This window comes from Lepus europaeus, chromosome 14 (genome assembly GCF_033115175.1).
Source record: "Lepus europaeus isolate LE1 chromosome 14, mLepTim1.pri, whole genome shotgun sequence".
NCBI classification, from domain to species: Eukaryota; Metazoa; Chordata; class Mammalia; order Lagomorpha; family Leporidae; genus Lepus; species Lepus europaeus.
In genome coordinates this window covers 40310837-40335424 of record NC_084840.1, presented here as the reverse complement: position 1 = coordinate 40335424, position 24588 = coordinate 40310837, and the positions used below count along the sequence as shown (strand labels likewise).

At 42.0% G+C, this 24588-nt stretch overlaps 2 protein-coding genes across 2 annotated transcripts in view; one reads left to right on the top strand and one right to left on the bottom strand.

Annotated features, from left to right (window-relative positions):
• The window catches only part of LOC133773409 (S-acyl fatty acid synthase thioesterase, medium chain-like), a 32646-nt gene extending 30332 nt beyond the window's left edge, over positions 1-2314 (top strand). Inside the window, exons 6-7 of the mRNA XM_062210769.1 lie at positions 1747-1829; positions 2172-2314. Coding sequence (XP_062066753.1) covers positions 1747-1829; positions 2172-2314 — 226 coding nt within the window. The remainder of the gene's footprint in view (positions 1-1746; positions 1830-2171) is intronic.
• A 4614-nt stretch (positions 2315-6928) lies between these two features.
• Positions 6929-12358, bottom strand: LOC133773757 (acyl-CoA-binding domain-containing protein 7). The gene is made up of 4 exons (XM_062211344.1): positions 12284-12358; positions 7277-7394; positions 7105-7167; positions 6929-7017 (listed from the first exon to the last, which is right to left on the bottom strand). Exons 1-4 carry the CDS (start codon positions 12293-12295, stop codon positions 6944-6946), a joined length of 267 nt encoding a protein of 88 aa, XP_062067328.1. The 5' UTR covers positions 12296-12358; the 3' UTR covers positions 6929-6943.
• Positions 12359-24588: the final 12230 nt, after the last annotated feature.

Sequence of the window (24588 nt, the reverse complement as noted above, 5' to 3'; positions counted from 1 at the left end):
TCCTGCCCCTAACCTCCCTGCAGCCCTGGTCTCCACCTGTGCCCTAGGACTGGGAGAGTGTGAGGCCCCTCTCAGCCACACCTGTGCCCACCCATGCTCCTCAGTCTTCTTAGAGGGGCCTGCCCCTCCTTGTCTTGCACACACAGCTCCCTGAGTTCAAGAAGTTACGATGTTGTAATTTATGGTTTGGGTGTTTATTTCTCCTCACTGTTAGGGTGGGGTGGCACGCTTGCTTTTCTACAGCTATGTGGAAGTAAATTCCTTGCCTGGAGTACTGAAAAAGTCGCTTAACTCGGTCTTCTCCTAGACTCTTGTTCCCCCTTCAACCCACGCTGCAACCCCCATACATTACCAGAGAACTAGGCGTCAACTTTGATGCTCATCCGCTTTGCCTGGAATCCTGTTGGTGTCTTTCTCTTTCTTAAAATGAACAAATTCTTCACATGGCCCGTGCTCACCTCTTCTGCCCCAGTTTGCCCCAACACCCCCCTCCCCACCTTGTTCTGTAGACAACGCCTCCCCTCATCCGTTTATGCTCCTTCCTCCTGGTTTCTCTGCTGCTCCTGTCCCCTTTGTCCATTCTTTTCTTATTCATTCTGATCTCAGAGCCACCCTCTCCCCTCAGAGAAAACTGCCTGCAAGGCCTTCCCCACCCTTGACTTCCCATCATATGCAACCAGATCACCCTGAACTCCCGAGTTCTTCTGTCTCCCACTCGTTGTCTATCTCATTAATGGCAGTCTCAGCAGCAAGAGGTCAGGGAATGGACTTTTCACACGTCCTTAATGGCTGGCACACACACTCAGTGTCCAGATCTATCAAATTTTCTATTGCTGCTGTTATGAAACTTGCTCTGTGCACAGCAAGGTTGTGCTAGACCACGGAGAGCTGGAAGACACAAGAGAGGTCTTGTTTCCCAGGAATTACAGTTAAAGGTATAGGTTGTCAGTTATCCCACTCCTGGGAATATCTATCTATAGATGAAACAGTATATGAAAGTTAACTTCACTCCCATATTTATAGCAGCTCAATTCACAATAGTTAAGATATGGAATCAGCCTAAATGCCCACCAACTGAGGACTGGATAAAGAAAATGTGGTATAAATACACAATGGAATATTACTCAGCCACAAAAAGAATGAAATCCTAAATGGGTACAACCGGAGATTGTTAGGCTTAGTGAAATTAGCTAGTCCCCAAAGAAAACTATTTTCTCTTATTCATGGTAGTTAATATACAAAGAGGATAAAAATTATGTGAATGACAGTTTGTTTGGCATACAATTATAAATGTTGCTTCATTGAATCATACCATGTAATAATGTACTCATTTCACACATTCAGAAAATAGTCGATAGTGGAATAGTAAGAATTTTGAAGGGTGATGACAAAAAAGCTCATTGATCTGTAGACTTCAATGCATTTCCTGATGTGAACACTGTATTTTAATCTTTAATTTTTTTTAAATGATGTATCAGTTGTAAGCAGCCTCACCCAGAGTTGTACTGGTACCCCAGTGCTATCCTGCTTCCTCTCACAATCTTCTAGAAATTAGATACTGGCAATGGTCTCAGGCAGGCCCTGAGAGGGAGAGGTGTCCCTGGTGAAAGTGAGGCTGGCATTGCTGAGACTGGCCGAGGGGAAAGTGGGGGCCACCCCATGTTCGTTTCAGTGAGGTCATCAAGAGGGAAAGAGTCTGGGATGCCGATTATGAAGAATTACTAACCAGCTCTTTTATGTTTACAGCTTTGACACACCCTCCAAAGCTGTCATTTCTTGTGACTTAACATGTTTCCTGGGCTCTGACGATATTGCAAAGGATATGCAAGGTGAAATTATTTTGATTGTTCTCACTATTGTTTTGGAATATGTATTTCACATATGGTTTTCAGCTATCATCAACTGGCAGTTATTACCACAATAAGCAACAAATTGGTCCAGGTTACATTTCATGTAAATGGAGAGATGCCAGTCCCATGCAACATGAGAGAACACAGGTGATACTGCTGTAGACTGATAGGCCTTAGAAAAATTAAAAACACGGGCCACACAGAACCTGAGACCTTGGAAGGAACTCTACCACTGAGTGTCAGCTCTCAGAGAAACAATATCTGGAAGTAAATCGTTAGCTGTCGTTGGTAAATCTCATTTGTTATTGATTCCATTTTTAGCCTGGAAAGACATAACCAGTGGAAATCTTGATGTTCATGTGCTTCCTGGAGACCACTTTTATCTTAAGGAACCTGCCAATGAGAATTTCATCAAGAACTACATAGCCAAGTGTCTGGAACTATCGTTGCTTACTAATTGTTAGATCAATTCCTTGTAGTCTTAAAATAGTCCAGGTGTCCGCATGCTATGCTTCTCAGTTATACAGATGTATGCTAATCGTTTTCTTCAGAGATTGGAAATTATATGCTTTCTACTCTCAGGGTGATTTGTTACACATAGATCTATTTCTTCATGAAGCATGTGTGTACCTGTGGACAAAAGTCAGAGAGATAACAAACACTTCTGACAGAGCCCTTTGTCTTCATGTTAGAATCTTACTTGATTCTCTTCTGGGGGAAGTATGCAAAATCCTGCTTGGTAAATTAGCCATTTATTTGCTTCAATTATTTAATGGTGAAAGTGATTAACAAGGGAAATGCTTGGAATTACTGTTTGACCAAACACTGTGGGCTCAAAGTTTGATGTAATCTTTAGAAATATAGGGGAGCCCCATTTAATAAGGAAATTTTAACTACCACTTTGTAAAAAGAAGAGGGCCCTAAATCAATTGTTGTCATCTGTACCAGCAAGTCCGCAGCATGCCTACAACCCTGGCCCTCCTTCTACACCAGCTGCCTGGTGGCTGTGTGTTGCCCTGCTACCCTGGCAAAGACTGGCTGGGGCCCACAGTGAGCCCTCCCAGTGACAGCAAGTCCACAGTCTGGCCCGTGGTGTAGGGGGTGACCAAGCACAAATGCCATTCCAGCCAGGCTGCCTTGGCTTCACTCTGTGACAACGGAAACCTGGCACAGGGAGAAGGCAGAAGCTGGAAACAAACAGGAACCAAGAGAAAAAGGAAAGCTTTAGAAGAGTCAGAGTAACAGTAGCACACTACCAATGGGATCCACACACTGCTACTAAAGGGGGCGAACAGTCACGGCACCTCTGGAGCCACACAGCCCCTGACCTCTGTCACCTTCCAAACCACATCGGCCTCTTCAAGGCCTGACCATGCAATCAGATCCCCCTGATTTGCCTGTTTCCTTCAGCTCTTCACAATAAAGTCTACTACTTACTGCAACCAATGCCTCTTCCTTACATAGAATTGCATATTAAAGTGCTACATAGGAAATGTGAAAGCATCAGTGTGTTTATGAGCATACAATATGGCTTCATATTTTTGTGACTGTTTTAAGTAATGTGCATAGAGTCTTAGTAAGATTAAGAAAAGTACACACAGGAAACATTCCTCCTAATAGATCACCCTTTTTAACAAAATGAATATAAAATAAAATTGTTGGGGAAGGACATGAGTTGGAATTCACAAATTCAGTTTAGAAATAGCTTCAAGCAAATTGTACTCAATGCTTAGTGTATATTGTACTTTACCCTCCCATTCCAAACTTTCATGGCTCTCTTACTGAAGAATTGGTACAAAAGCAATGTGGATTTATGATTATTAATGTGAAACATTTTTATTCAATATGGTCTATAAATGGGAATCTCACAATGTGTCCCATGCCAGGCTTCTGGCCAAGCTTTTCTCCTGTCTCTCCACAGGGGAGGCGAGGTCCACACAGACCAGCTCTGAGAGTTTCCAAGCCTTCATGTGCTGGCCAACTTCAGGTGTCAACTTGACTCCTAAAATACTAAGGCATACTTACAGACCTAGAAAAGTGGTATTTTGGGTGTGTCTGTGAGAGTGTTTCCAAACAAGATTAGCACATGAGTCTCAGGGACCTAGGAGGGAAGAGCCCGCCTCAGTGTGGGCAGGCACCATCAACTGATGGAGGGTCTGGACAGAACCAATAGAGAAATCAAACTGGCATCTCCTGCTCTGCGAGCTGGGATGCACTTGCCTCTTGCCTTGGACATCAGTGGCTGGCCTTTGGACTCCAGGTCTTAGGCCAGCAGCCTCAGTGCTGGTGCCTGGGCATTTTGCCTTGAACTGAGAGTTACACCCTGGGCCTCCCTGGTTCTGGGGCCCTTAGACTCGGTCACACTCCCAGCATCCCAGGATCTCCAGCCTGCTGACAACTTGTCATGGGACTTCTCAGCTACCATAATCATAGGAGACAATTCTAATAATTCCCTCTTCGTGTATCTATACACATATTCTGTGGCTTCTGTCTCTAAAGAACACTAAAACACCTCTATTGCAAAAGCCCAGGTGTAGCTGATAGCTTCTCCTTGGAGGATGTGGACCTTCACTTCATTGTGGAAGACATCTGAGTATCTTCAGGCAAATCTTTGTGGCCATAAGAGGCAGCTTGACTTTTCAAAATGTTCCAGTTGATAAATCAACCTTGATTATTAAAATAAACTTTTTTTGAGGTGACTTTAGATTCCTACAGTTATAAAAAAATAGACATCCCACAGAGCCTTTTACCCAATCTGTACAATTTGTAACAATACTGTAAAAACTATAATGTAACATCTCAATCAGGAAGCTGCCATGGCTGCAGTGAAGGTACAGAACAACCCAACATCACAGTACCTCTCCTGCTGCCCTTTGACAGCCACACCTGCTTTCCTCCTCTCTGGCAGCCATTATTCTGTACTTAATGCTTGTAATTTTACCATTTTAAGTATATTAACTAAATATGAAAAATCAGAAAGTTCATGGAAATTGTGTATTATGAGACTGTATTTTACAAAAAAATTATGACAATACTATGCATGGATTTCAAACATTTTTTACACCAAAGTAAACTTGCCTTTTAATCCCATTTTTTATTAACTTTTTGAGGCCCCTATAGAATAATTCAACACTCTGGGGCAGGTGTTTGATGCAGTGGTTGAGACACAGCTTGGGACACACACATCCCACACTGAGGTACCTGGGTTCGAGTCTGGTCTTTGCTTCGGATTCCAGTTTCCTGCTAAGGAGCACCCTGGAAGGCATCAGGTAACAGCTCATGTAAATGATCAGGTTTCTGGCTCTCCAATGGGAGCCCTGAGATGTGTTCTTGGATCCTGACTGCAGCCCTGGCCTAGCCCCAGCTGTTGTGGGCAATTGGGGAGTGGACCAGAGGATGGGAGCTCTCTCTCTCTCAAAAAAAATTACTTTTTAAAAATAACATGAATTGAATCTATTTCTCTGATCATACCATACTCAACTTGAACTCTTACAAAGAGAATACAGATTCACCCTTTTCACAGGCATTTATTCTATGGTATCTCAAATAAGTTTTCAGATTAAAATGCAATTATCCTCTTTCAAAGAACTTGTGTACTGGCCAGAAACTGAACAATGGGTCAATATTCCAGACTCTTACATTTTCATTCTGATGATATTGAACATAAGTACACAGTAGTGGTTCATGTTTCACTAGATACATTTTCAAGTGTTTTTTTTTTTTGTTAAATTTAAAAAATGTAAAGAAAAATAGTTGACTTTTTCATGGCAGCTTTTTTCTTTCTTTGAAGAATGATGGATAGACTATAAAAAAGTATTTAATTGAAAGGCAGTGATTCAGAGAGAAAGAGAGAGAGAGATAGAAAATGTCTTCCATCTGCTGGTTCACTCTCCAAGTGGATGCAAAAGCAGGAGCTGGGCCAAGCAAAAGCCAGGAGCTTCTTCCAGGTCTCCCATGTGGGTGCAGAGGCCCAAGGACTGCTGTTGCTTTCCCATGCACGTTAGCTGGATCGGAAGTGGAATAGCCGGGACTCAAACCAGCACCCATATGGGATGCCAGTGCCACAGGTGGAAGCTTAACCTTCTATGCCATAGTGCTGCCCTGATATATAGACACTTGAGTTTCTTTTTTAAAATATTTTTTCAGCTTACTTATTATGTTGTATGTAGCATTTTCTGTAATATGAGGGCTGGATGATTATAGTTAGCTCATTCAAATCTTACAAACACTCTGTGAGAGTGATATCATCTTCTTTATTACACAGATGAAGCTTAGCAAGGTTAACTAACTTGCCCCAGGTCATCTCATATGTCACAGAAGACCTGGATCAGGTGATTCTGTGACTCCACAGTCCCAACGTCTAGGTGAGCCCAAAGCCAGATAGTATAACAATGAATCATCTTGCTACTTACTCTTTTTTTTTTTTTTTTTGACAGGCAGAGTGGACAGTGAGAGAGAGAGACAGAGAGAAAGGTCTTCCTTTTGCCATTGGTTCACCCTCCAATGGCCACTGCAGCCGGCGCGCTGCAGCTGGCGCACCACGCTAATCGGAAGCCAGGAGCCAGGTGCTTCTCCTGGTGTCCCATGGGGTGCAGAGCCCAAGCACTTAGGCCATCCTCCACTGCACTCCCTGGCCACAGCAGAGAGCTGGCCTGGAAGAAGAGCAACCGGGACAGAATCCAGCGCCCCAACCGGGACTAGAACCCAATGTGCCAGTGCTGCAGGAGGATTAGCCTATTGAGCCGCGGCGCCGGCCTCTACTTATTCTTAACAAGCTGCATTTATTACATCATTAACACCAACTCACTGTAGCATAGATAAACCACAAGAACAAACAATGGTTAAAGTTTCTGTGCACGTTCCATCAGAGTAATAATTTTTAAAAAATATCTCAAGTCTCACCTGGTTTAATCAAGTAAGATTTAATCAGTTATACAATTATAGCATATTCCTAATTAAGTATTATAAATCATGCTAATAGTGAAAGTATACACGATACATGGAGTTAACAGTGCATTTTCCACACTCAATGTTAAGTTATGGTACCTTCACCACGAAGGCTCCAGGAGGAAAAATTTCTCACCTGCTGAATTCTAAACCCCGTATTTTTCAATCAGCTCATTAGCTTTAGAAATGTAGGCACTCATGGCATCATCCTTCGACAATCCTAAAAAGACACAAGCAGGTTATGTCAGGGACTGCTGCTCAGGGAGGTTGAGAAGCCTTGTTTTGGACTTGTTAAAGAATTAAACACCTTTTTGGAGGCTCCATGCTTCCCACTTGGCCTTGCCTTTTAAGTCTAACATTGCTGGACAGGCTGCCAAAAGAAGGAGAGATACTTTCAGGTTTTCTGTGCACTGCGTGCTTCTATAAACACTGTTCAAAGCAAGTTCACACTTAGTCTTTCTTCTACAGCCACGCAATACCAATATTCACGTCGCCAATGATGGCTTGCTTGTACAGCCCATAGAGTGCTTTCAGTTCTTCATCGCTGGGTCTCGCCTTCAGCTTCCTCACGTCTTTGGTGGCCTTGTCAAAATCAGCCTAAAGGGGGAAAAAACGGAAACAAAAGACACACAGTGCATTTGCTAATGTTGGGCAGGCCCGTCTTCATTTGGAGACATTTACCACCAGGGAGTGGGAATCCAGAGAGGAGGAGGAGGAAGGTTTCAATTAGAAGTGAGCTATTGTGCAGTGCTGTGGCACAGTGGGTTAGGCTGCACTTGGGACAACCACATCCCATATGTGGGCACTGATCCACTTCCCTGCTAATGCATCTTGGAAGGCGGCAGAGAATGGTTCAAGTGTTTGGGCCCCTGCCACCTACATGGGAAACCCAGATGGAGTTCCAGGCTCCCAGTACCTGGCCCAGCCCTGGCTATTGTTGGCATGCGGAGGGTGAACCAGAAGATGAAAGATTTCTCTCTCTCTTTGTTGCTCTGCCTTTGGAGTAGGTGAAAATAAACAAACATTTTTAAAAATGAAGTTATTACTGCTCTGCTTCCACCAAAATTATCCTAATTTCCTGAACTCATGGACACCTCTCCTAGTATGATATTCAGACAACATATGCAGAACTAAATCAAATTCTTAATACTATCTATGGCTTTTAAAGGGCATTAACTAGTGGCGCTTTCTTTATGTGACACTACTTTCTCAAGCCCACATCTCACTGCACGCAGGCACTGGGTTAGCAGTTCATGCCATCGGGCAGGACATTCTTCCCCCAGCGCCCACATGCCCCTGTTCTTCAACAGTATCACTGACACCTGTGCGTGGACCAGCTAGGTGCCAAGGACAATCAATATTCCTGATTTAGGGGCTGGCACTGCAGCACAGTGGGTTCATCCTGTGGCACTGGCATTCCCTATGAATACTGGTTTGAGTGGTAGCTGCTCCACAACCGATCCAGCTCCCTGCTAATGTGCCTGGGAAAACAGTGGAAGGCAGCTCAAGTGTCTGGGCCCCTGCCATCCATGTGTGGGACTCATATGAAGCTCCCAGCTTCTGCCTGGCCCAGCCCCAGCTGTTGTAGTCACTTGGGGAGTGAACCAGCAAATGGAAGCTACCTCTCTCTTCTCTGTAACGCTGCCTCTCAAATAAGTAAATAATTTTTAAAAAAGATTTATTTATTTATTTGAAAGGCAGAGTTATGGAGGCAGAGGCAGAGAGAAGGAGAGGTCTTCCATCTGTTGGTTCACTCCCCAGATGGCTGCAACAGCCAGAGCTGAGCCGATCTGAAGCCAGGATCCAGGAGCTTCTTCCAGGTCTCCCATGTGAGTAAAGAGGCCAAGCACCTGGGCCATCTCCTACTGCTTTCCCAGGCACATTAGCAGGAGCTGGATCTGAAGAGGAGCAGCTGCCACAGCACTGGCCCCAATAAACAATCTTTTTTTTTTTTTTTTTTTTTTTTGACAGGCAGAGTGGACAGTGAGAGAGAGAGAGAAAGGTCTTCCTTTTGCCGTTGGTTCACCCTCCAATGGCCGCCGCGGTAGGCGCACTGCGGTCGGCGCATCGCGCTGATCTGATGGCAGGAGCCAGGTGCTTCTCCTGGTCTCCCATGGGGTGCAGGGCCCAAGCACTTAGGCCATCCTCCACTGCACTCCCTGGCCACAGCAGAGAGCTGGCCTGGAAGAGGGGCAACCGGAACAGGATCGGTGCCCCAACCGGGACTAGAACCCGGTGTGCCGGCGCCGCAAGGCGGAGGATTAGCCTAGTGAGCTGCGGCGCCGGCCCCAATAAACAATCTTTAAAAATATTCCTGATTTAGTCAAATTGCTCATATAAATTCCTTTCAACCAAAACCCATAAGATTTATGTCAACTGCTTTACAGAATAGAGAAGTTGTGTAGCCAACTTAGCAAAGGTTCACTCTAACTATGCTTGAGGATTAGGTTCTCTCCTGAGCTAACTCTGACAACCCAGCCTGCGTAACTCTCCAGGAACCTTGGGCTGACCCAGGCCCACAGCCCAGGAAGCAGCCAGCAGCCAGCAGCCACCCCTTACTGTATTCCAGGGAACAGCACTCTCAGGGGCCTTATCCTTTCCCCTCTTTTAACCTCCAGGTTTGTACTGTGCAAAGGGCCTTAGTGGTTATTCTTATGAACAGACTTTTTAAATCCTTTTTCTTTAAATAAACTATATTTTACCTCATGTCATTTGTTTTAAACTGGAAGTAAGCAGGAATTGTCGGAGGCCTGAATATCTAACAAGGAGGCACTCTAACCCTGCCCTCCATAGTTCTTTCTCCAATGTCAGAGCTCCACTTTGGTCCACAGGCCCAGGAGGGAAAGCGGATAGCCCCATGGTAACCTCAGAACTCTGTGATCATAGCAGTTTCTGGGTTAAGTTTCCTTCCAACCCTGAAGACAGGACAAAAGCACAACTAGAACTGTTGTTTGTGACAGACAGAAATCACCTGCAAATTGGCGACCAGGGTCTCTAACTTACGTAACCTTGAACATGGCCCAGCCTCCTGATCAGTTCCTACAGGGGACCAAGAAGGAAGCCTGCACCCTTACAGATACTCTTAATTATTACATTCACAGCCACAGGATTAATTGTATTTTATATTCTACTTAAAGCAACACTGTGACAAAGGCCACCTCTTCCTGCTTGGAAACCATCAGCTGTTTTATACATAATGTTAGAATGTGGTTAGGGCTGGGGTTAGTGTTAGGAGCCAGACGGCCTTAGTTTGGATCACAGCATAACCACGCAAGAGCTGCAGGATCTCACGAGCTGCAGAACCTCTCCATGTCGTCCTTCACCTGGAGTGTCACACCATAGGAGAAGCACTCGCAAGGGGGCAGAAGGATTTAAATCAGTTAATACACGCAAAGTCCTTAGAATAGTGTGCGGCACATGGTGAGTGGTCCACGACGGTTAGCTATTTTCTGTTCTATTTAAGGTTCCTTGGTGAGAAAACCTAGCTCTAGAAGAAACTGATATAAATATTCACAATGAAGCAAGACTTTAAAAATGCTGAGATTAAGGTTTAACCAAAACCACAAAATTGTTTTATAAACTCAGCCCTGTAAACTGTGTAGAAAAAACAAAGACTAGAAAGAAACACAATAACAGATACAAACAGTAACTGCCTTTGATACTGGTAAGTTTCCTGGCTTTTAAATACATTCTGTACAAACGTTCTGTAATGTGCCTGTACTGTGTTTATAATGAGAAAATAGAAAGGCTGCATGAGGGACCCGGGCCGCTCAAGGCAAGGCTGCTCAGATAGAGGCGCTGGGGTCTTCTTCCTCAGGCTCCTCACTCATCTCAGGGGTTCTGTTTGCTGTAAAATCTCCTGCCACGGTCCAGGGATGTCCACTCAATTCCCTGCTGGGAGCCAAGCCTTGAGCAGAACTCTAAGCCGTCTTAAAAACTGTGAGAGGGCCTCGCCTTCTAGGAAGAAGTTTCTGGAAAATTAAAGAGCTAAGGAAAGTCCTGGACCCTCTCCACAGAAGAGATAAGCCCTGACAGTTTCCCAGGCTGCCCCTCCCCGGACAGGCACCCCGCTGTGGGGCAGGGCCCAGCTTCCTCCTCGCGGGCACCTCCCGGGCACCATGCATCACGACCTTCCCGCTGTGCTGGGCTGTTCCACCGCACCCCGGGTTGTGAGACCTTTGTGAGGCACGCTGTCACGGGAACCCCTGCGAGAAGCGAACTCCTCCGAAGTGCAGCTTCCCAAAGACACCGAGCATCTGGGCAGGAAGGTGTTAGGACTCAACGCGATTCCCAGGGCACACGTTCTTGACGTGGCTGTGAGCACTGGGCTCCCAGAGCTCAGCACCGAACAGCAACACGCGGTGACCGGCCTGGATGCACGCGCAGGACAGTCGGCCCGCAGCAGCCCCGAGTCCCAGGGGCAAGCGAGCCCTGAGACGTGCAGCAGAGAGGGCGCTGCGGCTCTGGGAACAGGGCGGGGAAGGGTGCGAGTCCTTTCCGGAGGCGATGAGCAGGTGCTCTGCTCAGCCTGGGAGGGTCCTCCTTCCCCTCGTTCCCTGGGTGGGCGGGTCAGGGGCAGCCGCTCCAGGCAGGGCCAACAGAATTTGCCAGGGTTCAGCATAAAGGCTGCACGGAGTTCAAAGGAAACTCTCATATCTTCGATGCAAGTTTTGATTATTTCGGGAAAAGTTCAGTATGGATTACATCAAGTCATTCACAAGAGAAAAAGATCTATGTGTTCAACGAGCAGCTGATGTTGCCTCGACTCTTACCGCAAGCCCGGCACTGTTTTATACACACTATGGATGCGGCGTATTTGACCGCGTTCGTGTTCCTACGCCAGTGTGGGAGAAGGAAGGGGAGGCAGTGGAGGTAAAGTCACTGTTTCACAGGCTAGGAGGGGGCGAGGTTTACAGACCTGAGCCCAGGTGACTGCAGTGTCCACCTTTAACCCACATAACTTCCTGCATGAAGAAACGGTTAACACATTTAGTTGTGTTCATTCTATCCAGTCTTATGCACTTAAAAAACTATATTTTCGGAGAATATTTAATAGTGAGAAAATGCTAAATACTAAGTACTAGGTAGAAGGCCGAAACTATAGAAAGCAACAGAATAGGCGTGCACACTTCAAATGCACACCTCTGTGCAGCTGCAAAGGGGCACACACGGAAAATGACATACAAGGAAGTCATCCCGTCCATCAGCAGCGGTTGTGGTCGAGCTCCTCGGGGACTGCACCTACTCTGATGCTCACGCGGTTTAATCAGTCCCTGGGGTCCAGGAAGTTGCCATGGGCAGTCCCCGCTCCTGGTAAACAGGTGGCAAAGTGCTGCCCTCGGGAAGGGGTGGGGATGCCCTCAGGACCACCTGGAATGCTCGGGGTAGGCGCGGAGGGTGGGCGGCAGCTGCAAGGGGTCGCCACGCCTGCCCCGCCCCCTGCTCGGGCGCCTCCCTCTCGGAGCACCCCTCACCCGCTGGGTTACCTGCAGAGACATCCTGGCGAAGACCAAGGCACACCTGCTCTCCGCCTCCGCCTGCTGCTGAGCTTCTGCCTCGCCGGCCTGGGCTTCTTAAAGGCAGCGCTCCTCCCTCGGCCCTCCCATTGGCTAATGAGTCAAGAGGTTAAGTTTCACATAGGCTCAACCTGGAAGTTGAGCTTGCCTAGGATTTAGGATTCATGGAAAAACCAGAAGAAAGTTAAGAATTCAGATGTGTGTCCTTAGTGGAAAATAAACTTTATTTAGAAGTAATTTTTAATGTTTCAACTTGCGAGAGGCAGTGAGGGAGGAGAGGGAGGGGGAGGGGGAGAGAGCTAGCTTGCTTCTGTTGGTTTAGTTTCCAGCTTCCTGTGACTCAGCAAGGCTAGGAAGAGCCTAAGCTGGAGGATGGGAATTAACTCTAGGTCTCCCATTACATGGTATGGATCCAAGTACTTGAGCCATCACCTCCAGCCTTCCACGGTGCACATTAGCAGGAAGCTGAAATCCCCAGCAGAGCTGGGACCTGAACTTAGGTACTAAGAAATGGGAGATACATGTCCAAACAACTGTCTATACCACTAGGCCAAATGTCTGTCCCAGGAAAGATTTTTGTTCTTTAAGAACGAAAATTTTAAAAAGGCTTGGATAGCTGCAAAGACAATGACCCTACTAGTCTATGTTTTAAAAATGAGGATTTGTAAGAGAACAAATATCCTCATTTAATTGGAAGCATCCGACACAGCTGAAATTCAGATTTAAGTTAAGAGCAAGATTCCTTTCAAAAGGAATTTATGAAATTTTGATTTCCTTTTGAAATAGAATGAACATTTTAGATTGCATATTTATAAAAGGGTAAGAGAAATGGCCTAGGGAAGAGTAAAGGTGAACAGGAGGAAGATAAGACAGTTTTAAAGATAATAGAAGGGGCCGGTGCTGTGGCTCAGTAGGTTAATCCTCTGCCTGCAGTGCCAGCATCCTGTATTGGCACCGATTCTAGTCCTGGCTGCTCCTCTTCTAATCCAGCTCTCTGCTATGGCCTGGGAAAGCAGTAGAAGATGGACCAAGTCCTAGGGCCCCTGCACTGGCGTGGGAGACCCAGAAGAAGCTCCTGGTTTCTGGTTTCAGATTGGCTCAGCTCTGGCAGTTGCAGCCTTTTGGGGAGTGAACCAGCAGATAGACCTTTCTTTCCTCTGTTCCTCTCACCGTCTGTAATTCTGCCTCTCAAATAAATAAGTAATTTTTTAAAAAAAACATAAAGATAACATAGGCCAGAGGGGCCTTACTTCACACAATTACTGAAAACTTTTAGGTCTAAAGAAAGTGACCAATAAAGCCAAATTGATGGAATTAAATTTCTTCAGGCTTTATAAACAATTTCAGTGCAAAGTTCTTTTCTTGCCTAGGGGACATGACAATTTCATGGCAGAATTCACAAGCAGAAAGTCTTTATGTCTTGTTTCACACACCATCTTCAATATACGAGTAGAACTGGACTAGAAAATATAGTAAGTCCTCAGAAGTTCCTGATATTTCTATATTTCAGATAAGAACAATAAGGGTGTCCTCATTTCCACCCAAATCAACTTCAAACATCACCCTAAATGGACTGCTTTTGGAGAGAGGTATGTGCCTATACTTCCACCCAGTTGTTTTGTTTCTAAACAATGACCACACCAGACTGTTTAGTCCTAACTCGTCAATAGTGTACATCTATAAAACAGTAATAATCAGAAAAAACAACTCGTTATAATTAGATGGATTAGGTGTGTGAGTACCCAGATGACTAATCAGTGAAAGAATGAGATCTGTCTACATAACTTCTCAATGCGATGAGCTGTAAAAATTATGACTTATAAAGTAAGCCTATGGATGTTATTATTTCTTCAATAGAACCTTGTTTGGTGTTGTCATACTAATTTTTGTACATTAAACTGGACGTGATACAAACTATAACCATCTTAAGCATCTAAAAAGCTGGAGGAGACATAAAACTAGTATTTTTGTTGCCAAGGAATTTTGTGTATGTTAGACTAAGGCTGCATTATAGATATGAGGTCCTACAAATTATTTCAAAAACCAAATTAATGTGCAGAAAATATTTAAATTTTCACAGACAGAAAACATCCTGGATTAACGAGGAAAAAATATAATTTTGAAGGTAACATATAGCCAGAAAAGCCTTTATCTTATGTAGTTACTATAAACCTTTGGATGTAAATAAAGTGGACAATAAAGCCGTATTAGTGAAACTAAATTATATTCAGTGGGATTAAACATCAACAATCGGCACTATTTAAAGTAAAATACTAACAGATGCAAACAAACAAGAAGTGAGATAGAGAGGCCATGGCCTGAAGCATCAGTATCCCATATGGGAGCAGGTTCGAGGCCTGGCTGCTCCACTTCTGATCCAGTTCTGTGCTATGGCCTGGGAAAGCAGCAGAAGATGGCCCAAGTCCTTGAGCCCCTGAACCCATGTGGGAGACCCAGAGGAAGCTCCTGGCTCCTGGCTTCAGATCGGCGCAGCTCTGGCCGTAGTGGCCAACTGGGGAGTGAACCAGCAGATGGAAGGCCTCTCTCTCTGTCTCTCCTCTCTCTGTGTAACACTGAATTTCAAATAAATAAATAAATCTTAAAAAAAAAAGTGAGATAGAAACAGGGTTAGCTTTGAAACCAATAGCCATGTTGAGTTCTTATATTTTTAAAAGTAAAAATTAAGAACACAATAAAAAATGTCATTTCCTAGTGCTGTTCAAGAAAATCTATGTTTATACAAGGAAAAAAAGGTAAAGCCAAAAAAATATCTTTCTATATTCTTTTAATGCTTTTAATACTGTATTTATTTGAGAGGCAGTGAGACAGAGATAGACAAAGAGAGAGAGGCCCATTCACTGGATCACACCCCCCAATCTCTGCAATAGCCAGGACTAGGCTGGAGGCTTAATCTAGGAGCTGGGACCTCAATGCAATCTCCCCTCACTGGTAGCAAGAACCCAAATATTTAAGCCATCCCCGATGCATTAGCAGGGATGCCAGAGTCAGAAGTGAGAGCTAAGAATCAAACTCCTGTACTATGATGTAAAACACAGGCATCTTAATCACATTATAAATGCTAGGCCCAATGCCTGCCCCCATTGTCTCTTTTTGCATTTAAAATTTACAGTTATTTTCTTTCATGCTAAAATCACATGAATATATGGCTTGTGAAATACTTCAGCAATTATATACAATGCTACACATTACAAAGGAAAACTAAAACCTAGAGAAACAAAAATATATAAATAATAATGATTCCATTGTAACAATGGTTTATTCCAATAACCTTCCTCTCCACTACTGAATAATTTACTTTCTCATTTTTTTCTTAGTGTTATAAGTTATCTATACATAATGTTATAAAATTTAGTTCTAGATTAATTATCAAAAGGAAAATTATCTTACAACATATTAAAGATGTTAAACTGACATTCCAGAAATACTACAAAAAAAATCACAAATAGTTCACAGCCATAAATAAGCAGGCTGTCAACATCCACCACTATAAAACAAAGATCCAACTGTTAATGGAAGTAAAGAAAAAAAATCAAAATAACCACAGACTAAAGAAAAATTGAAAAATCTTTCCCAAAGTTTGGAAAACTGAAATGTGAAATTATAATGTTACAATCAAATTGGACATTTTGGAAAAATGATTTTTCCCAAGCAAAAACCCAATTTTATATGGATTATAAAACTAACGAAACATGCTAGCATTCATATGAAAGGAATTTGGGTCAGTGGACTATTTCCAGTCTCACTCATTCCAAAAAGCCTTCAGCTCCTGGATTTGGAAGGTAAGTTTCTCATCTTAAAAAATAAAAATAAAAAGTTGTAAAGATGCAATTTCAATTTGTTAGTACAAAATCTAATATGAATTCTGTCTTTTAAAAAATTTCACATAAATCCTGGTTTAGATTACAATGATTTAAAAAGAAATGGTTTTATTTACCTTGTAATTTATTTTGGCAAACTAAGTTCAGGAAACAAAATTATATGAAAATACAATCTCAACACTTTTAGTTTTCCTCCCAACCTTGGCATAAATAAGAGTTCTTTGAAGTTAATATAAAATGCATATTATGAAAAAACTGCATGGATTTCAGTTTTTTGCAACTAAATAGATACCTTTTAATTCCAATTTCTCAAATTTTTGAAAGACTGTTAAATGTATTTTATTTATTAATATATCTATTTTTATTTTCCTAGCTTATTTTTCTTTAATCTTCAGTGAATCCTACATGCTTTTGCCAAATTACTTTCCAACCATTTTCTTTTCTAAAAGAAATTTTATTTTTTTATTTTTAAATTATTTGAAAGGCAGAGAGATAGACAGAGATCTTCCATTTGCTGCTTCACTTCTCAACTGCCTTCAATAGTCAGTTTTGGGCCAGGTTGAAACCAGAAGCCCAGATCTCAATCTGGGGGTCCCACGTGGGTGAGCCATCACTTGGTGTATCTCAGAGTTTTCATTAGCAGGAAGCTGGATTCAGGAGGAGAGCTGGTTTCCAAACTCAGGCACTCTGATAAGGGCTGTGGGTGTCCTGAGCTGAGACTTAACCACTGTACCAAACTCTTGTCCCTCCTTCTATTCTCTTCTTACTCTGCTTCTCAAAATCCCACAGGAGGCCTTGCTCCCGTTAAAATTTCCAATACAAGTAAAATACTTTGCCCCATTATCTGAGCCTATCACCAGCTCAGATCAATTCTGCTCAACCTCGCTAACTCACTACTTAATTCAAGCAAACTAAATGACAAGAATATAGGCTATTTTAATAGTAACATGTATTTATGATATCACTTATTATCGAGTTTAGTATGTCAAGTTTCCATAGCAATGGTGGTCAATGGAAAAATAAGAAGGGTATTTAAGGACTCTACTCTCTGAAAGAATCAAAGGGAAATGGTGGAAATGAAAATTGCTGTACCGGAAGTGAATCATGCCTTTGATGGGCTCATCAGTAGAATGACACAGCAGAAGAAAAGATTTGCTATTTTGAAGAGATGTAAACAGAAACAAGTAAAACTGTAAAGAGAAAAAAATGTTGAGAACAATGGAATGGAATATCCAAGAACCATGTGATGATAATAAAATGTAAAATACATGCATAATAGGAAAACAAGGAGGAAATGAAGGAAAGAAAAAGGATAAAAATATTTTAATGACAGACACCAAACCAAAGTCCATGAAAATATGAAAACCACGTGCAGGATAAATAGTAGCACTGGTATCTATCCAAAACCAGACATATGATGTTTTAACTGCAGAAATCAGAGATAAAGAGGAAATCTTGAAAGAAGACAGAGGGAAAAATACAACATACTTACCAGAAGAATGGAGATAAGAATTACTTTGGACTTCACTTCAGAGACCACGCAAGAAAGAATACAATGTCATAAAATATTTAAAGCAGTGAAAGAAAAAAGTGCAACCTGGAATTCAATGTCCAGAAGAATTACCTATCAAAGTGAGGGAGAAAGAAAAATCTTCTCAGATAAGCAAAAACTGAGAATGTTTTTGCAAGGAGACCTACCTTAGAAGTTTAAAAATATGCCTCGGAGAATGGAAAATTGTATGTCAGAAAATCAGATGTACATAAAGAAAAACAAGAGTATTAGAGAAGGAATAAATGAAGGTACATAAAGGATTTTATTCTTTATTCTTAATTGATCTAACAAATAATTTTATCAAAATAATAACAATATATTCAGTTGTTTAATCTTACCTAAAAGTGATATGAGTGTCTGCTATGAAGGGTGGGAGAGAGGAGGAAAGAATTAGGAGAACTCCAATTGTAAGGTTCCTCCACTATTCATGTAGAGACACAGTGTCATTTGAAAGTGATGTTGGATTAGTTATAAAAGCATATTGCAAACTAATGAGAAAACATAAAAGCGGATTAAACATATATATATGACATTCTAAAAGAAGAGAAAAAATGGAATTATATGAGTTCAATTATAACAAAAGGATATAGACCTAAAAAGAAAGCAACAAAGAGCAACTGCAACAAAAATAAAATAGTAACAAATAAATATTAATCCAATTAATACCACTAATAATCATATTAAATATCAGTTTTCTAAATACATCTATTAATAGTGGTGATTTTCTGATTGATTAAAAAGAAGGCGCAACTATATATTGCCTATAAGAAACTTAATAAAAAGATATATACATATAGATTAAGAGTCATCAAATGGAGAAAGATATGTTTTGCCAATTCTGATTAAAATAAATATAGAGGATATATATTAAAGGGGCAAAACAGACTTTAGCGATAAAGAGGGCATTTGCTGTGGTTTGAGTTTGTGCTCTCTGTTGCCTGTATCATATGTTGAAACATTTCTTCTAAGCTGATGGTATTAAGAAGTAGAGACTTTGAAATGTGATCAGGTTTCAGGATCCTGCCCTCATCAATAGGATTAGTGCCCCTATAAAAGAGGCTCAACAGAGCTTGCTTGCCTTTTCCACCATAAGACAACATAGCTAGATGGCACCATCTGTGGGGAACAGGACCTCACCATATACAGGTTTGTCAGGTATAAAGATGTGAGCCATCAGTAAACACTGGAAAATTAATGTAATCCATCATATCAATATATGTGGAAAAAGAACATAATGAAAACCAATACCCATTCATGATAAAAACACTTGGAAATCTAAGAATAGAAAGCAACCTCTTCTACTTGATACAAAATACTTTTACAGAGAACTTACAGCTAACATCATTCCTACCGGTGAAAAATTAAAAAGTTTCCACTAAAAGCAAGAACAAGTCAGAACATCTGTTATCACTGCTATTAGTTAGAATCATTGGGGGAAGGCATTATGGCACAGTGGGTTGAGCAGCTGCTTGGGATGCTCACATCCCATATAGAGTGCCTGCCTCAAGCCCCAGTACTCTGCTTCCAATCCAGCCTCTTGCTAATGTGTGTGGGAAGGCAATAGGTGATGGCCCAAGTGCTTGGGCCCCTACCACTCACATTGGAGACTCAAGTAGATTTCCTGGTTCCTATCTTTTTTTTTTTTTTTTTTTTGACAGGCAGAGTGGACAGTGAGAGAGAGACAGAGAGAAAGGTCTTCCTTTTGCCGTTGGTTCACCCTCCAATGGCCGCCGCGGTAGCGCGCTGCGGCCGGCGCACCGCGCTGTTCCGATGGCAGGAGCCAGGTGCTTCTTCTGGTCTCCCATGGGGTGCAGGGCCCATGCACTTGGGCCATCCTCCACTGCACTCCCTGGCCACAGCAGAGAGCTGGCCTGGAAGAGGGGCAACCGGGACAGGATCGGTGCCCCGACCGGGACTAGAACCTGGTGTGCCGGCGCCGCAAGGCGGAGGATTAGCCTGTTGAGCCACGGCGCCAGCCTCCTGGTTCCTATCTTTACCCTGGCCTAAATCCTGATTATTGTTGGCATTTGTGGGGAAGATCCCTCTTTTTTTTCCTCCCTTTCCTTCTCTGTAGATCTATTTTTCAAATAAATTAAATGTCTTGTTTTCTAAAAAAAAAAAACAAAAACAAACCTGCTGAAACAGAAGTTTTACCCTGTCAAAAATTTAATTTTAAAATGTACAATATACAAATGATAGAGCTGGTATGGGATTTTCCTTATTTGCTTTGATTCATTCAATTGTCTTTTAGAAAAACGAATGTCTTGGCCGTGGCTCAATAGGCTAACCCTCCACCTGCGGTGCTGGCACCTCGGGTTCTAGTCCCGGTCAGGGCGCCGGATTCTGTCCCGGTTGCCCCTCTTCCAGGCCAGCTCTCTGCTGTGGCCCGGGAGTGCAGTGGAGGATGGCCCAAGTGCATGGGCCCTGCACCCCATGGGAGACCAGAAGAAGCACCTGGCTCCTGCCTTCGGATCAGCGCAGTCACCGGAACAGTGCGCAGGCCACGGCGGCCATTGGAGGGTGAACCAACGGCAAAGGAAGACCTTTCTCTCTGTCTCTATCTCTCACTGTCCACTCTGCCTGTCCAAAAAGAAGAAAAACAAAAAAAAAGAAAAACAAATGTCTCAGCTACTTCAAAGCCTATTTAAACAATTATTAAAATGATCACTTGGTCCTCAAAACACATTAAGTCACTTTCTCCTTCCCCTGCCTGCCATGTTTTTGATCTTTAATTTTGGAAGTTTAAGAAAAGTCAGGTGTCAAAGCATCTGAAGCTTTGCCAATGTCAACTACTTTCCCAAGTCTCTATCCTTAGAGATCAAATACCTCAGCCTGATCACAGACAATAATTATGAAACTATTAGGTTCATTAAATTGCTAAATGAGGCACTTCAGGGCTCACTTAATAAAACTTCTAGAACTAAGTCCTAGAAGCTCAGGTAAGAGGAATGCTCCCACAAAAGTTTTTTCAAGCTATTCCTCCATGTATTAATATTCTCTTCCTCCTACCCCCTGTATATACCAGGAACACTCCTGCATTGGGACTTTGCATTCTTCTCAGTCTGAAATGTTCTCCCATTCTCATTGTTATATTTGCATGGTTTATTCCCTCACCTCTTTCAAGTGTTTGTTCAATGTTTACACCATTTATGTGGCCTACTCACCCCAGTTTTAAAAACAAATCTATTTCCAGCTTTCTCAGTCCTCTTATTTTGATTTTTCTTTGTTCAACAGTCTTTGACAATATTACCTGGCCTACTTATGACATTGACTGCCTACTGTCAATGGGAGACCTGTATGTTTTGTTTATTTATATATCCTAACTCCTAGAACATGACTAGGCAAGTACTAGGTGCTCAATAAACATGTGCTAAAAAAAAAAAAAAGGAAGGATGGGAAAAGGGAGGATTTAAAAATTCAAGGGGTGAGAAGCATTTGGCTTCGAGGTTAAAATGTCAGGTTGGGACTCCAGTGTCCCACATCAAAGTGCTTCGGTTTCATATGTGCCTCTAACTCCTAACTCCAACTTCCTGCTAATGAACATCTCAGGAAGTAGCAGATGGCTCAAGTAGTTAGGTTCCTGCCACCCACATGGGAGACCTGGATTCTTTCCTGGCTCCTGATTTCAGACTGGCCCAGTTCCAGCCATAGGGGAGTGAGCCAGCAGATGGGTACTTGTTTTTTTTCTTTCTCAAATAAATAAAGTTAAAATTATTTTTTTAAAATTTAAAGGCTATAAAGGATCATGGTGATCTTCTAGTATAAAACTTCCTTGGGAACTAGAAAGCATAAAAGGCTTGAGAATGTCACTTGCTAATCAATGATGGGAATTAAAAGTAGAATCTCAGTATTTTATTGTATAATTTTACCATGATAAAGTCATCATTTCATCAGAAAAAGAGATGTTATCTACTTAAAAAAATCAGTTAATTTGGATATTGCTAGTAATTTCCTTTTTTATACTACATGTTCTTTGATGATGCTAAAATGTCACCATAACCTTCTTTCTTGGTTTAACTGCCACTGAGTTACAAATAAACCATTGTGTGTTACAGATTCCACTGTAGGAAAGTAGGGAAATACATGATTTTCAAAAAGAAAACTTAGAGAAAGGAGTGACAATCTAAAAGCTCAGTGTTAAAGGTTGAAGAAACAGTCACTTTTTCCTTTTTGGTCTTTCTCATTTGAGATGGAAGACCTCAAAGCGCTTCTGTACACAGAACAAATGTCCAAACTATAAAGAGCTATGCCAAGTTGGTCGGTGATTACTTGTGGTTTAGAGAGGTCTTTTTAGTAATCTTTATCATATTTAAAAAGCAATAAACTTTCCAACAGCATTTAACCTACCTACTAGTTATGGACTGGCATTCAGATTCTGATGCTGACCCTCTGTTATTGGTTGGGTATCATAGGCCAAATTACTTTGTTTTGTTAAACTTTCTATTGCTTCCTCTATTTATTTAAAGAAATATTAATACTTACCTGACAAGATTGTCATTAGGTTTATATTTAAATGATGCATATAATATTTGAACCAATAGTAAGTACATTAACTTTCTATTATTATCCAATGTGATTGCTACTACATAACATAACCTCCTATTGTGGAAAGAGGTTATGCAGTAGAATAAACCATGTTAGTGTGAGTGCTAATTGGGTTATTTTGTTATGAGGAACTGACACTACTGTGGCATTTAAAAACACAATTTCAGGGGCTGGTATTGTGGCGCAGCAAGTTATGCCACTGCTTGGGATGTCTGCATCCCATATATATCTGAGAGCCTAGCTACTTTGTTTTCCACCCACATCCCTGCTAGAGTGCCTAGGAAGTAGGGGATGATAGCTGGAGTACTTGAGTTCTTGCCACCCAGATGGGAGGCCCATTTGAAGTTCCTGGCTCCTAGCTTAAGTCAAGACTGGCTCAAGTCTACCACTTGGTAAGTGAACTAATTGAGGGAAGATCTCTCCCTCTCTCTCTGTCGCTTTGCTTTTCAAAGAAAACAAATAAATCTTTTAAAAGGATAATTTCAAGGGTTTTCAGGGCGGCGCTGGCACATCAGGTTCTAGTCCCGGTCGGGGCGCCGGATTCTGTCCCGGTTGCCCCTTCTTCCAGGCCAACTCTCTGCTGTGGCCCGGGAGTGCAGTGGAGGATGGCCCAAGTGCTTGGGCCCTGCACCCGCATGGGAGACCAGGAGAAGCACCTGGCTCCTGGCTTCGGATCAGCATGGTGTGCTGGCTGCAGCGCGCTGGCCACGGCGGCCATTGGAGGGTGAACCAACGGCAAAGGAAGACCTTTTCTGTCTGTCTCTCTCTCTCACTGTCCACTCTGCCTATCCAAAAAAACACATATTAACGTAACGGAGGCAATTACAAATATTCTGGGTGAAAGAACAGGCCAATGGAGAAAGATGAATTCAAGAAAGAAAGAATTCAAGCAGAACTCTGGAGTAACTCAGAAGGGGATCATAAAGAAGGCACTATATCTTTTTCACAGTACCCCCAGAGTTCTAGCATTTGTATCCAGAACACAGGAGATAGGTAAATATTGCTGTAGTGAAGATCTGACATAGGATTTTCCAAAACAGGCACTGTTACCTGCAAAGTGAGGCAATATCCCTTGTCACTTCCATTAATTATTTGTACCTCCTTCAACAAATAAACAAGCTACTGTAATGTCATAAACATGAGCCCACTAAAAACACAGCTTCTCAAGATGTCATAAATCCAGAAACTCTTGATTCTAAATGCATTTTCACTGTTAGGGGAATAACATTTTTTAATGGGATCTGGGAGAAAGCACATATTAACTTTATTCAAACAAATCTCATCCACATATAAGACCAGTAAACCAATAATGAATAACTAGACAGTTGGGGAAAACTATGATGAGAGACACCAAATTAAACAGAACACCAAAGACCACTGAGACAACTGCTAATAGAATCAATATGGAAATAAATAAGAAGGCATGATTAATTGCCTTGAAAGATTTGAATGCCAGTTATATTTGACAGGAAAAGGTGAAAGAGGAGAATTCAGAGTTTCTGGAAATTTAAAATATGATTTTTAAAATAAAAAACCCAGATGTGAATGTAATAGCAGAATTAGCATAGATTAAATACCAAAAAGTGAATTGGAAAACTGAGCCAAGTGATCCTCCAAGGTTACAATGCAAGGAGACCACGAGATGAAAATGTTTTGAAAAAAGGTTAGGTATTATTAAGGGTAGGTATAAAAATTTCCAGATCTATCTAGTAATGTTCCTAGAAAGAGATAATCAAATTATAGGTGAAAATCCTCCCTGAGGAGAAAAATGATGAGTCAATAAAATTTCTAAAGGAATCGGTGAGCTCCAGGGATATAAAGAAATTCTGATAAACTTTTAGGGAGAAAAATAGGATATGTGAAAATTTCAGAGAATAAATAACAGACGTCAACCTTCTACAAGGCAGGCAGCAACTGAATAGAATACAGTGCAGCATCACTTCAGCTTCAATTAATTAAAGGAAAAATAATTTACGATTTTGAAATCTATAGCCAATTCAACTCTTCGTAATATGGATACATGCTGTTATTATTATTATTATTATTATTTTTTTGCTTTTTGGTAAATCAGGAACCCAAAAAGGTTAGCACATACCCATTTAGCTGAAATATATATCAGTAGAATCTATTGTTATAGGCTCAATATGTTCCCTCAAAGTTTATATGTTGAATCCTTGAATCTCAATTCTTCAAAATGTATTGGAGATGGGTCTTTTCAGAGGAATTAAATTAAAATGAGGCTATCAGGATCGGCTTTAATGTAATCTGAATGGTGTCCTCATTGGAGGAGGAAATTTGGACAAGGGAGAAACAGTAGGAATGTGTTTTTACACATGAAG